Here is a 14,767-nt window from a genome sequence, read left to right as displayed (position 1 = left end):
GTGGCAGCAAAAAGTCTAGCGCCGGCCTTGAAAGTGACACTTACTTACGTTAAGGAAAATTCAGAGAAAAAATAATACAAGTTAGTATTGTTATTATTTAGAAAGAAATCTAGGATTAAAATTAAAATAATTTAAAACATATAGTTACTTTATAACAATCAAAGTAATTTAATTTATTATCTAAAAATAAAATATGTTCATGTAATTATGTACCTACTTGCTGTGTTTTTAAGCAATATGCATATAATAATTTATAATATAATTTTTAAAAAATTTTAGATTTTTAACATAATGAGTAAGAAAAGAGGATGAAAATTCAACGATGATTTAAGAAGTGAATTTCCTTTTTTTTTTTTTTAAATTTTAACAATTTATTAGGGGCTCATACAATTCTTATCACAGTTCATACATATACATACATCAATTGTATAAAGCACATCTGTACAGTCCCTGCCCTAATCATTTTTTCTCCTCTTTTCTTTTTTTACATTTTATTAGGGACCCATACAACTCTTATCACCATCCATACATATACATACATCAATTGTATAAAGCACATCCATACATTCCCTGCCCCAATCATTCTCAAGGCATTTGCTCTCCACTTAAGCCCCTTGCATCAGGTCCCCTTTTTTTTTTCCCCTCCCTCCCCTTTCCCCCCTCCCTCATGTGCCCTTGGTAATTTATACATCGTTATTTTGTCATATCTTGCCCTATCCGGAGTCTTCCTTCCCCCCTTCTCTGCTGTCCCTCTCCCAGAGAAGAGGTCACATGTGGATCCTTGCAATCAGTTCCTCCCTTCCAACCCACTCACCCTCCACTCTCCCAGCATCGTCCCTCACACCCTTGGTCCTGAAGGTATCATCCACCATGGATTCCCTGTACCTCCAGCCCTCATATGCACCAGTGTACAGCCTCTGTCCTATCCAGGTCTGCAAGGTAGAATTCGGATCATGGTAGTTGGGGGGAGGAAGCATTCAGGATCTGGGGGAAAGCTGTGTTCCCCATTAAAAAAACCCAAAGCGATTACAGTGGTAAAATGTGAGAAATGCAATTGTGAATTTTCTATTTCGCACGGTGGGAAGAATGATATTTCAAAGAACTTGGAGACACAGAAACATAAAAGATATTTAAATACTGCTGCATCTTGCCCCAAAATACAGGAATTTTTTTTGGAAAATAACTTATGGAGACGAAGAAAAGAAATTAGCATTAGCAGAAGGACTTATGTCTTTTCATGCTATTAATCACAATCCTTCCTTCAGATCTATGGACTTTGTATCACAACTTGTCAAAAAGTTAATCAACAAAAAATTTGCCTGTGCTAGAACAAAATCCGAGGCAATTGTGTGTAATGTGCTTTCCCCATATGCATTTTCAGAATTAAACAAAAATCTAGAAAAATTAATTTTATATCCATCTATTCTGATGCATCTAATCATAAGGATAGAAAGATATTTCCAACCATTATTAGATTTTTTGATTTTGGAAACTAGAATAAAAATTAGAATTTTAGATTTCATTTCTGTGCCCAGTGAAACTTCTGAAATAATTTTCAGTTCCATTATTAATATTTTGGAAAAAACAATTTAAAAAACAAAATGATTGCATATTGTGCAGACAACATGAACGCAAATTTTGGAGGAAAAGCGAGAAGAGGTACAAATAATATTTTTAATAAATTAAACAAAAAACTTAATAAAAACATTATTGGTGTTGATTGTGCAGTGCTCATAGTATATAATGCCACTCAAACAGCTGCTGATTTGTTGCCCATAGATGTGGAAAATATTGTTATTAAAATATATTCTTATTTCTATATATACACTGTACGTGTTTAAATGCTTAAAGAATTTTGTGAAACCGCAGACCTCGAATATAAGAAAATACTTGGATACAGTAAAATGCGCTGGTTAGCCAGCTGTTGAAAGAATTTTGAAAATATACAATCCTTTGAAATCCTACTTCCTGTCACAGGCTAAATGTCATAGAATTTTAGAAGAGTTTTTTTTAAAAAAAATCTTCAAAAATTTGGCTCGTGTTTGTACACAATCAAGCAGCTCTTTTTTTCAAAATGCTATAAAACTTATTGAAGGTGACAACATTTTGGTAATCGAAGTAGCAAATGAAGTTAATAATTTAAAATTTCAGTGTCAAGAGTTGTTAGAAAATAATTTTCTTCTGTTAACCATCCGTGAAATATAATTTAACAAATTCTTGTGAAAAATTTCATGACCTTTATAACGACAGCAATCTACTAAAAAAATTCACTCAAATGAGAAATATGCCAAAGAATAAAATAATACTATACATAATTTTAATGTATTATATTTGTAAATTGTACTTAGGTTGACATTTAAAAAATATATATTACAATACTATTTTTGTGGTCTATGAAAAATTTTGTTGCTCCCTATATACCAAATTTTAAATCAAGAACCCCACCGCCACCCCCTCCACCCCCAGTCAATGGTGTCCCGGTTTACCAATGTTAAAATCTGGTCACCTTTCACAACACTGTCCACCCACTGGCCAGTGGTTGTCCTGCATTAGGCATCATTGCATGTATTGCCTGAGTCTGTAGAGGAATTTACAGACTGGTATCAGACATATGGGCTAATATCCAAGTTATGGACTTGGTCTGGACAGGGCAGGGCTGTTTTCTTAATAATATACTTATTCTCTATACATATGAGTGTCCATTAATTTTTTTTCTCTAATCAACCCAGACCAACACAGCAACCCATCATGGTTTCATGGAAGCTGCAATTTTCCTGATGGGTATGAGCAACAGCATTCAGATGATGAGATTCTGGACCTTCATGCAGCCTTCGGACCCTGGTCCAGCACGACGTTGACATTTTCCCACACTGTCCTCGCGAGGCCTTTCTTCTCTGATACACAAGAAGGACGTGATTTCAGTAATCCAGCTGTTCTTAAAAATCCTGGCTCCGTTATGTCTCCTCTGGTCCAACTCCAATGGGGAGGAGAAGGGGCCTTTTGTGATTGCCACTTGGAGGTGGAGATCCAAGCAGACCCTACAGGGGTCTGGGTCCTCAGACTTTTCCAGCAGGAGGAGGAGGGAGTCGCATTGCAGCCCGGCCAGGATAGACATCTACGCTCCCGGGGGGGCACACAGCTCTTTCTGAGGCACAGGAATGGAGTGGAGCATTTATTGCCCAAAAAGCTTCCATTTTCTGTCTCACTATGCTGTTCTTCCCCTGCGTTTTTGGTTAGAGGGAGCAGGATTTATTTATTTATTTTTCAACCCTGGCCATCGTTGCTCCCCAAAGGTAATCTCGAGTCTGTCGTATTTGAACTTTTTACTGTGAGTTGGGTGAAGGCTTACAGAGCAGATCACTTTTTCCATTACACGCGTATGCATTTCGTTTCCTCTTTGATCGCAATCCCCACAATGCATCATCACTCATCCCACTCCCTCTGCCGGGTCCTGTCCACATTCCTCCCCCTCCCCAACCCTCCCAACCCTCTTGGACTCGCTCTGGACTGGGCCGAGCTGTTTTCTTAATATGCAATTACTCTTTCATAGAAGATTCTTTCTTACACACAGGTGAGTGTCCGTGGATTTGTTTCTCTAGTCAACTGGACTAACAGAGGTTTAGTCCAAGTAAAATATGGTCTAACATGTCTCTGCTATCAGTGGTTGGCTGCAGAAGAGATCTTCATTAATACTTTTGTCTTTATCTCATTAGGGCACCTTAAAAAAAAGGTCTAATTAAAACAGTGGCTTACAAGGACATTTTCTGGGTCAACTCAAGGCAGAGAGATCAGCTTAGAAGGTTATGGTGACTGCTTTTTTGGGGATTTCTAAGTGATGATCTTGATACATTTTTCTCAAAAGACACAGGGGGCTTATTATGAGGTTTTATGAAGATTGAATACTGTTCTGGTGAGAAAAAAGCCAAGAAAGTTGCGCCCAGTAATTTCCCCACCACAATTCACCTGCTTATTCGTTTAGGGTTCAAGGGTTTGTCCTAAGAGAATCATGCTGGGAAACCTCACCCCAGCCACCATATACGTGTGATTTTACTCTACCACACTTTCTTAGCCCCCAGACTCAAATCACATCTTAAAAGGAACTGGCTTTGAGCCCATCAAGGATGCTGAAGAGCAGATTTCTTCGAGAGCGGGTTGTTCTGTGCTGCTGAGTCATTTCAGACTCACAGTGACGCTACGTACACACGGTGAAACACTGCAAGGTCCTGCCCCATCCATCGGTCCAAACCCACCGATGCAGCCATGGTGCCAAATTGTCTTGTCAAAAGTCTTCCTCTTTTTTGCTCCCCCTCTACTTTACCTACTTGTCTGTCCGTTTGTCGAACTGTGGCGGCTTGTGTGCTGCTGCAGTGCTGGAAGCCATGTCAGTGGTATTTCACGTGCCAGCAGGCTCCCCCCCAAAGCGAACAGGCTTCCAGACTGTGACCAGACAATGAAGGGCTCAGTTGCCCACTTCAACGGAAGAAGCCACTGAAACCTTATGTGCGGCTTTGAAGCATTTTCCAACACTGGAGCCTACACAAAGGAAACAGAACATTGGCACAGAAACTGCTGGTGGCAGATGGGCCCCTCACGTCTGAGGACACTCAAAAGGTGACTGAGGAGAAGATGATTTCTTGGGCAGGGGGCCGACCACGGTGACATTCTGTTGGAGTGGAGCCTTCTGGATCTTCATTTGGGGTGGGGTGCCACTCAAGGTCAGGAGAAACAGCTCTCAAACCCCTCCAATGACGGGAACTGTGAGTGTGCAGAGTATGAATTTAGGAAAATTGGAAGTGATAAAAAATGAGATGGAACACATGAAGATTGATCTCTAGGCATTAGTGAGCTGAAATGGACTGGTATTGACCATTTTGAATTAGAAATTCATATGATTTACTACGCTGGGGACAACACAATCAAGAGGAATGGCAATGGAGTTGATTGTCAGGAAGAATCTTGTTAAATCCCTCATGAAGTGCAATCCGATGTGTGATTGGATTATAGCTATGCACCTTCAAGGAAATCCAATCAATACAACTGTTATTCAATTTTATGCATCAACCACAAAAGCTAGTGACAAAGAAATTGATGAATTCTAATGACCTCATTCAGAAATTGATCAAACATGAAATCAAGATGCATGGGTAGTTATTGGTGATTGGAGCGCAAAAGTTGGAAACAAAGGGGAGGGAACAGTAGTTGGAAAATATGACTTGGTGATAAAAATGAAGCTGGAGATCACATGATAGAATTTTGCAAAACCGAAGATTGTTCATAGCAAATAACGTTTTTCAAGAACACAAAAGGAGACTATACACGTGGACTGTCCCTGATGTGAGATACAGAATTCAAAAAGACTCCATCTGTGGGAAGACACGATGGAGCAGCTCACTATCTGCAGCTAAAACCAGACCAGGGGCCGACTGTGGAACAGACCATCAATTGCTTGTATGTAAGCTCAGGATAAAGCTGAAGAACATTAGAACAGGCCTACAGGAGTCAAAATATGACTGGAAGTCTATCCCATGTGAATTTCGAGAAGATTTCAAGAACAGATTTGACTCATTGAACACTAATGACAGGAGGCCTGATGAGCCGGGGGAAGACATCGAGAACATCTTTCGTAAAGAAAGCACAAGGTCATTAAACAGAGGACAGAAAGAAAAGACCAAAGTGGGTGTCAGAAGGGACTCTGAGATTTGCTGTTAATCACAGAGGAGCTTAGAAAGTGGAAGGAAGGCTAAAGTTAAAGAATCGAATAGAAAATTTCCCAGGGCAGCTGGAGAAGGACAAAGTTAAATTTTATAACAAGATGTGCAGGGACCTAGAATTAGTAAACCAAAGGGGAGAATAGAGAATACTTTCAGTACATCTGAAACTGAAAGAACTTAAGAAAAAACTCAAGCCTAGTCTACAGTCCACCATTTGAAAAGGTAGCATATGAGCAAGAAACAATGCTCATGAAGGAGTACTTTCAAGTGCACTGAATGCATTAGCGAAAAACAAGTCTCCAGGATTTGATGGAATAGCCATTGAAATGTTTCAGAAGGTTGAAGCAGCACTGGAAGCCAGGAAATTTCGAAGACAGCTACCTGGCTAACTGGCTTGGAGAGATCCATATTTGTGCCCATTCCAAAGAAAGGTGACTGAACAGAATGCAACACTATAGAATGACATCATTGACATCACACACAAGTAAGATTTTGCTTAAGACCATCCAACAACGGTTAGAGCAGCCCATTCACAGGGAACTGCCAGGTCAGGCCAGATTCAGATGAGGACATGCAAACAGGCATATGCTTGCCGATGTCAGATGGGACCTTGGCTCAAAGGAAGCATACTAGAAAGATGGTTGCTTGTGTTTCATTGACTAGCAAAGGTATTCGAACGTGGGGACCCTAACCAATTGTGGATGACCTTGAGAAGAATAGGAATTCTGGTGCGCTTCAATGTGCTCATGTGGAACTTGTATATGGATCAGGAGGCGGTTGTGAGGCAGAACAAAGGCTGTATTGTTTAAACTCCAGAAAGGTGTGCGTCAGGGCTGTATCCTCTCACCACACGCGTTCAATCTGTATGTTGAACAAATCACCAGAGACGCTGGATTAGATGAAGAAGAGTGTGGCATCAGGATTGGAGGAAGGCTTATTAACACCCCGCAGCATGCAGATGACATAACGTTGCGTGCTATAATTGAGGACTTGAAGCGCTTGCCAAAGACCAAGGATTGTAACTTTCAGTGTGGATCACATCTCAATACAAGGAAGACCCAAATCCTCACAATTGGACAATAGGTACCCTCATGATCAATGGAGCAAAGGCTGTCGCGCTCAAGGATTTTCTCTTACTTGGATCCACAATCAATGTTCATGAACACAGCAGTGAAGAGATCAGAAGATGTACCGTATTAGTTAAATCGACTGTACAAGGCCTCTTTAGAGTCCTGAAGAGCAAGGATGTTACTTTGAGGACTGAGGTGCACCTGACCCAAGACGAGGTATTCTCCATTGCATCATACGCCTGTGAAAGTTGGATGATGAATAAGGACGACCTTAGAAGAATCGATGCATTTGAATTGTGGTGCTGGCGGAAGTACCATGGACCGCTACAAGGACAAACTGACCCGTATTGGAAGAAGGCCAAGTGTTCTGTGGAGGCAAGGATAGAAAGACCCAGTCTTCCGTACTTTGGACCTATTGTCAGGAGAGACCAGTCCCTGGGGAAGGACATCATGTTTGGTAAAGAGGAGGGGCGGTGAACAAGAGGATGGGTCAGGCATAGGAGCAGTTGTGAGGATGGCGCCGGACCATGCAGTGTTTCCTTCTGCTGTGCAGAGGGTCTCTACGGCTCGGCGCCCCCTCGATGGCACCTCACAGCATCACCTACTTGACCACGCGCGGCGTCCTCCAAAGACTGGGGTCTCCTGACCACACGTCCAAAGTGTGTGAGACTTGGGCTGTGCTTCCTCCAACAGAGATCTCTTTGGATTTTTGGCCGTCCATGGTACTTTCAGTATTCTTTGCCAGCACCATAATGCAAATGCATAGGAAAGGGTGACCGAGGCGGACACGTCATATAAGCCTGTGTACCACAGAGTGAGCTGCTGCCGGGGCCTGAGCTATCCTCACAGGTGTCATGTTGGGACCTGCTGCTGTACCTGCTCTGTCGACGCAGTTCCTGGAGGATCTCCCTCTCTTTTTGCTGCCCTGCTACTTGACCGAGTATGTTGCCTTCCCCAGGGGCTGGCCTTTCCTCCCGACATCTCCAAAGTACCAGAGATGAAGTTTCACGAAGCTTTGCTTTCAAGGAACATCCTGGCTTATGTCTTTCAAGACAGCAATCAGAGCTGCAGAATATGTGACCCTAAACCTGAAAGAACTGAATGGTGAAACAAATCCATCGTTACAGTTGCAGCCGTTAACGCTCCTCTCTCCAAAACGGATCCATTCGGTGGTTTCTGTTAAGTATTCACTTGATTAGGCCATGGTACTTGGCAGATAGTATGTAACCACCTTCCATTTTGAGATCTGAATCGAGCTGCCAATCAGTTAAAGGGATTTTCCTTATTGGTGCGGCATGCATCCAATATATGTGACTTCTGGCAAAGCTCGCTTGTGCTCAGTCCTCATCCTTTGACCTCTGGCTCTTGATACTTGAGCCAGCAGCCTGCCTCCTGACCCGAAGCTCTTAGAACTTGTTGGCTTCCATGAACCTGCTGGTTTTCCCCTCGCCTATCGCTGCAACTGCATCAGTCTGAGGCCCGCCCCCTGCCGGATGTTTGACCCAGATCTGGGACTTGCCAGTCGCCACAACTGTGAGGTCCATTCCCTTGAGGGCATTCTCCTGATATATTTCTTTTTTTATTATTTTTTTATTGCACATCACTCCTTTATTACACTGATCTGGAAAAAGGATTTAGTACAGGTGTCTTCAAACTGAGGACTGGGCCCAAGAAGCAGGGCCGCACAACTGGACCAGGCCTCAAACTCAGCGAAGAGACATGTGGACACGATCAATAGGCATTTCACTGCCGCACAGCAGAGAGGTCGGGAAGGATTCTACAGTACACAGCAGGATGGACTCCTCCCGGCAGCAGCCAGGGAGCCTACCCAACGGGCTGAGAGGAATGGCTTATTTTCTGATGGTCACATGGGGTCCTAGGATTTCAACTGCCACCAGAAACCCTAGAAGGGTTTTCGCTTCGTCATACATAAACATAATTTTGTTTTCCTTTTTGTAAAATGCAACACGTAAACATTCGGAGTTGGTCCCAGCCTTCAGGGTCAGGGAGGAAGGGAGGTAAGATCACCACGTGGAATGGCTCGCGTGCCTGGACCAACCTGACTGCACGACAGTCCGGGGCTGGAATTGCCTAGCTCGCCCTCCTGCTCGGTCATCCTCAATGTGGTTCCTCCCACCCCTAACTCGAGTCCGTCTGAGCTAACAATCCACTGGCATAACCACAGTCCCTGCCCTCTGGGAAGAGAGGCAAGGCTTCCCTGGGCCTGGCTGAGGAGTGTGCATGCCCCGGAGGTGCCACTCGGACTAGGACTGTATGAAGGGAGAGTCTGTGGGGGACAAGATGGCTGAAATGGGGGCCACGGGTCCCCCATCTGCGGCTATGTAAGGTGTGGTCAGTGGGACGTGTGCAGGGGAGCGGTGCACAGGAGCGGGTGGGCAGGGAGGGCGGGTGTCCTGGGACAGCAGTCAGCTGGCGTGCCTTCACTTCTTGGCTTTGCCCTGGGCGGCCACAACTTCCCTGGCTTTACACACGGTCTCCTCGTCCCCCAGGAGCTGCATGGCCTTGATGGGCTTCAAGTTCTTGTCCAACTCAGAGACGACAGGGATGCTGGTGGGCAGGTTCAACTCCATAATTGCCTCTTCAGAGAGCCCCTCCAGATGCTTCACAATGCCCCGAGGCTGTTGCCATGGGCTGCCATCAGGACCCGCTTCCCTTCCTTGATCTGAGGAACGATTTCTTCGTTCCAGAAGGGCAGGGCTCTGGCAATGGTGTCCTTCAGACTCTCGCAGGAGGGCAGCTGGTCTTCAGTGAGGTCTGCATACCTGCGATCCTTGCTGATGTTGCTGTAGAAGGGGTGGTCCGGCTCCATGGGCGGCGGGGGGATGTCATAGGAAGCCTCCAGATCTTGACCTGGGCCTCGCCGTGCTTGGCGGCAGTTTCTGCCTTATTGAGGCCAGTCAGCCCCTCGTAGTGCCGTTCATTGAGGCGCCAGGTCCTCACTACGGGCAGCCACATCTGGTCGATGGCATCCAGTGCCGTCCAGAGGGTCCGGATGGCTCTCTTCTGCACGGAGGTGAAGCAGATGTCAAACTCGTAGCCCGCATCTCGCAGCACCTGCTCGCCCCAGGCTCAGGTGGGCGTCTTACCAGCAGCTGAAGCGGTTCTCCAGATTCCAGGTGCTCTCGCGGATCAGCACTAGCTGGTAGGCGGCCATGACTGCAGGCTCGGGATGCAGCGAAGACTGGGGTTCACCGAGATTTCGAAGTCTCGGCCCGCCCCCAGCCGCGCCTGCACACTAGCAGCGCATTCTCCGGCCCGAATCTTTCCTCCTGATATATTTCATCTATAACAAACACACAAACAAGTCTCTTAAAAGAGCAGTCAGAAGGCTCCTTGGAAACAAGGCTGGAAGACTTTGTCTCATGTATTTTGGATCTACTTTCAGGAAAGACCAAGCTGTGGAAAAGGACATCGTGCTTGGTAGACGGTCAATGGAAAACAAGAAAACCTCCCAGGAGATGGATTGACACAGTCCCAAGACAAAGGCTCCACCATAACCATTGTGGAGAGCCCCAAGACAATTAAGGGAATTGAATCGGCAGCTTACAAATCCTCCCAGAACAAACTCCCAAGCCCACAAGTTTCCATCGGAAAAACCTACCAATTATTTGAAGAAAGAATACCAACGCTACAGAATCTTTCCCAGAAAACACGGGGCAGGAACACATTCCAATTCCTTTTATAAAGCTAATCATGATACCAAAATCACATGGGTATTATGAAGGCATTACGTTTTGCTTTGGGTAATGTAAATACAGGTTTATCCATATGTTAGTCATTTATTGAGCCAATTACAGACTTAGAACTTTTGAACTTTATTTCCCTGTAAGTGAAATGACTCGTAAGTATAAAAAGAGAAGCATTTCATTAGTTTCAGATTATTTTTTTTGTCCCTAACATCATCTGAAAAAAATCCAGCTCAAAGACCCTTTTCTGTCTTCTTCGAATCAACACTTGCTGTTAGATGATGTTCGCAATTCACTTTTCCTAAAATGTTGATTTTAAAAGTTTCCCTTAAGGCTAAACAGTATCTCTGGGTTTAAAAGGGTTTTAAGTAGTAACATACAGGATATAAAACACCATTTTATATATTTTCTATGTCTCTATAGAGAGGAACCTAGACAGTAAGCATTATAGAACAAAGATCGAAACGGCCTTCTCTCTGGAAACGTGGGTTTCAGGAACAATCACCTCACGCATCAGTTGTCTACACACCTCCAGGTTTTCGTGCTGCCGACAGGGTGGAGCTGGGTTCTGCCAGGGGGCACACTCCAAGTTCTGCTGCCAGGCTGCTGCGGTGGGCTCGAACCCAGTACTGGAGTCTGCACTCCATCCTGAGCCCAAAGAGCCACCCGATGCCCCTGGGCCCCATGAAGCGAGACCCAACAAGGCACGTGGAAGGCAGCCTTTCCTATCAGCTACGCTCGAGATTATGGGAAGACAACGGAAAGCTAAACCTTTACTGTGGGCTGAGCACGAACACTCCCCAGCTGGGAAGGAAAGCACAGAGGGAGGGAAGGGAGGGGCGCTTTTGCTGCCCAGCCTCAGTCTGCTGCTGTAAGACAGCCGGGCTAGTGGCATCAGAGCCCGGGAGGTGGTGGCGGGAACCCCCCTGGGTGGGTGGGTGGGAGGGCGGCTGTGGCGGCGTCTTCTCTGGAGGGACAGGCCTTCGGCTCTCAGAAACCCTGGCATGAGTCCAGGAGGTCGCCTCCTCGAAGGCCCTCTGGGGTATTGGTTTTGCTTTTAGCCCCACGGAGAAGCAGGGTTTCCGTGTTGGTTCCAATGCGACACCATCGAGATGTACCCTTCCTGCTAACTTCTGAGGGTTGGGGGGCACTCCGATAGTCCCACTGCAAGAAGGCCCTGCGCAAAATGGTCGGGAGTTTGGTTTGTGTCAGCCGGCCTCGGCTGGGAGTCTTATCCATGTCTGTTTCCGTTCAATGGATTCGTCATCTGGAGTCTTCCATAAGCCAGGGCCCATGGTCCCCACCGCTGGCACTGAGAGCGACCCCTCACCCCATCAGTTTCCCACCATGGCCTGACTCTTCCATTCGGTCATTACCGATCCAAAGAAAAGGCCTAACACCAAAAACCAGGCAAATGTGTTTAATTTTTTAAAATAACTGATGGCAAAATAAAATATTTACATCACATCGTACTGTGTAAACACGTCAAGTCTCTGTACAAAGAAATATACATGCAAAATCATGTAAAAAACGGAACTGAAATCATGAAGGAAAACGATAAATCCACAAATAAAAGTTATGAGGTTATGTATGGATACACATCCAGTTTTGAATCCAATTTCCTTTAAAAAAGTTTCTGTACAATTTTACAAGAGGAAACGAATGAACAAACAAACAAAAACAAGCAACCAAAGAATAAATAAAAATACACTGGAAGCTGCAAAGCTTTAAACTACATCAGTTTATGGCTCAAGACCCAGACCTCCGGTGGGCCTGGGGAGCAGGCCGGCTGGCCTCGTGCTAAAAAGACCTGCCCGGACACCAGCTGCCTTGGCTTAGGGCGCCCCCTGGCCAGCGTGAGTTCTGCCACAGTGACCCAGGCCGGGGACCCCAGCAAGCCTCTGCTGGTCAGCTTCAAGTGACTCACAATTCAGCTTACAATTGAGCCAAGGTTTGTACGGAAAGTTGAAACTTCAGAAAAGTCTTAAAAAGTTGTAAAGGTCCCGACTGATTTAGGGTAAAGGGTAGAGGTGGGGAGAGGGGGAAATAATACTTTGGCATTCTGAATAATAGCATAATCAATTTGAATCTATTACCCTATTATCCAGTTTTATCTTCAGAGTATGAAATCACGACTCTCCTTTTTTTTTTTTTTAACAAACCTCAAAACGGACAGATTTCACAAAGAGTTAAATCAGCGGGATCCAATAGCCCCCTGGGCTACAACCCCTCCTCCCGCAGCCCGGCCCTGTAACACTCACAAAACCATCAAGCTCACCGCACGAAGCATGTGCTTTTTCTATGTATTTATTACAGGTACAACGGAGGCCTTCATAAATAGTTGCATAAAAGGTTAAAGCCACAACATTGCACATGATATGAAATCAAACGAACACACAGAAACCCCAGTGAGTCCATGTACAGTGTTTCCACCGACTGCATACTGCCCAACAATCTGACGGGGCGGGGCGGGGGGCCAGCCAGATGTCCTCTCATGGCAGGCAGTGCCCTCTGTCCCCACCACCCCCCTCTCCGGGAGGATGCGGCCAGGAGGTGGGTGGGTGTTAGAGGGGAGGCGGGGAAGGGCAGACCGAAGGCAGGGACAGTCTTATGTACAAGTAAGGCCTACATTTCAGAGCAAAACGATTGGTTCTAGTTTTATGCAGAAGTCTTGAGATCGACCGCATGTTTGGCGTCCGGGAATGGCACCCGGCAGACCAGGAGACTGCACCAGCTTAGAGCCACGTGGGCACCGGGCTTGAGCTGGGGCCGCGGGCATGGTCGCCTGGTGGGCACATCCTCCTGGGGGCGTGCGGTATCTTTGATCGGTTCGTGAACGCCCGTGGTCCATACCACGCAGGCGCTTTTTCTCGAGTGAATCTGGAAAATGTGGGATTTGCAAAATTCTATTCCTGTTTATTTTAAAAAAAGTTCTCTGTTGCAGTTTTTTTTTTTTCCTTTTCTTCTTCAGAAACCTGAATGGAATACTGTGGGTAGGGCAGCGGCCCTCTGTAACCGCCGAGGGCGGCGGGCTGGGGGTCTCCACCCAGTGCAGCGTCAGCTCTGAGTCCCAAGCTCTCTTGGGAGGCAGCGAGACACGATGAACACACCGGCAGCGGGCTGCGTTCGTCGGCTTGTTTCGTTTTTGTGTTTCTTCTCCGGCATCCGAATTCACAGCTGATCGGCAGGTGAAAGAGAATGAGAAAAGAACTTCAGGACAGGTCAAACTCTAGGCAGGAGCCTGCTCTGCAGGAAGTTTTTGATGCTACGGATCGGTCCAGCGTCGTTCTGGTGTTTGCGCCGCTCAATGAAGGAGGTCAGTCGGGACGTGTCCAGCGTGTCCGCGCTCTTGCCGTGGCCCGCCTGCAGCCAGGGCTCCTGCAGGGCCAGGGCCGCCGAGGGCCGCGCAGCCGGGTCCTGCTGCAGGAGGAAGCACACGAACTCCTTGGCCTTCGGGCTCACCCCTGTGAAGTAATCGTCGGGGAAGCTGAAGTCCAGACGGCAAATGTTCAGGCAGGTCTCTTCCACGCTGTCGTCCAGGAAGGGGGACACGCCGCTGAGAAGCACATAGGCCAGCACCCCAACGCTCCACGTGTCCGCGGTCAGGGAGACGGGGTTGCCCAGGATGATCTCGGGGGCCGCGAACTCGGGGTTCCCCAGGAGCGGGTGGATGTAGTAGGTCGTGTTGAGTTGGACGGCATCTCCAAAGTCGGCCAGCTTGATGGTTGGCTTGGCCGAGCGCTGATCCACCAGGATGTTTTCGGGCTAGAAGACAGGAGGAGTTGATGGTCATTTTAGGACCCCCTGCTCCCAGATCCTATGCTTAAGGTGGACCGCTCGTGGGTGGGGGCGGGCCTGCGAGGTCAGCTGGATCAGCCAGCTCACGTGGGCGCCATGCAGAAGCCGGAGCGCAGAAGGCTCAGGCACTAAGGGCTGACAGCTGTTTCACTGTTAGGTTTGGAAGCAGCTGTCTCCAGACGCAGCCAAGCTGGGCTGCATCTCAGCAGGAGATATTCTGAGACCTAGCAGTTTATTCCTCGCATATAGGCCGATGATATCAAAAACAAAACACAAAGCCCCCAAACCCAAGCTCCTGGTCATCGATAGAACCGATTCTGCCTCATAGCAACCCTGTAGGACAGGGTAGAACTGTTCCCCGTGGGTTTCCCGGGCTGGACGTCTGTATGGGAACACAAGCCTCACTGGTTTCCCTCGAAGGGGTTGGTAGTTTCAAACCGCTGTACTTATGGTCAACAGTCTAAGATGTGGAAACTCCTGA

General features: G+C 46.6%; 1 protein-coding gene and 2 pseudogenes across 4 annotated transcripts in view; all 3 read right to left on the bottom strand.

Annotated features, from left to right (window-relative positions):
• The window catches only part of LOC142439650 (peptidyl-prolyl cis-trans isomerase FKBP3 pseudogene), a 28,347-nt pseudogene extending 19,450 nt beyond the window's left edge, over positions 1-8,897 (bottom strand).
• Positions 8,898-9,222: 325 nt separating this feature from the next.
• On the bottom strand, positions 9,223-9,956 carry LOC142440708 (phosphoglycerate mutase 1-like; annotated as a pseudogene).
• Positions 9,957-11,892: 1,936 nt separating this feature from the next.
• The window catches only part of TRIO (trio Rho guanine nucleotide exchange factor), a 309,165-nt gene continuing 306,290 nt past the window's right edge, over positions 11,893-14,767 (bottom strand). For all 4 annotated transcript variants that reach the window (XM_075540870.1, XM_075540867.1, XM_075540868.1 and 1 more), the window contains one exon: positions 11,893-14,253. In XM_075540870.1, the coding sequence (XP_075396985.1) occupies positions 13,711-14,253 (543 nt within the window). In that variant the 3' untranslated portion in view covers positions 11,893-13,710. The remainder of the gene's footprint in view (positions 14,254-14,767) is intronic.

The sequence above is a fragment of the Tenrec ecaudatus genome, chromosome 2 (assembly GCF_050624435.1).
Source record: "Tenrec ecaudatus isolate mTenEca1 chromosome 2, mTenEca1.hap1, whole genome shotgun sequence".
NCBI lineage: Eukaryota > Metazoa > Chordata > Mammalia > Afrosoricida > Tenrecidae > Tenrec > Tenrec ecaudatus.
Note: the sequence above shows the minus strand (reverse complement) of the source record. Positions and strands in the feature narration are given on the sequence as shown.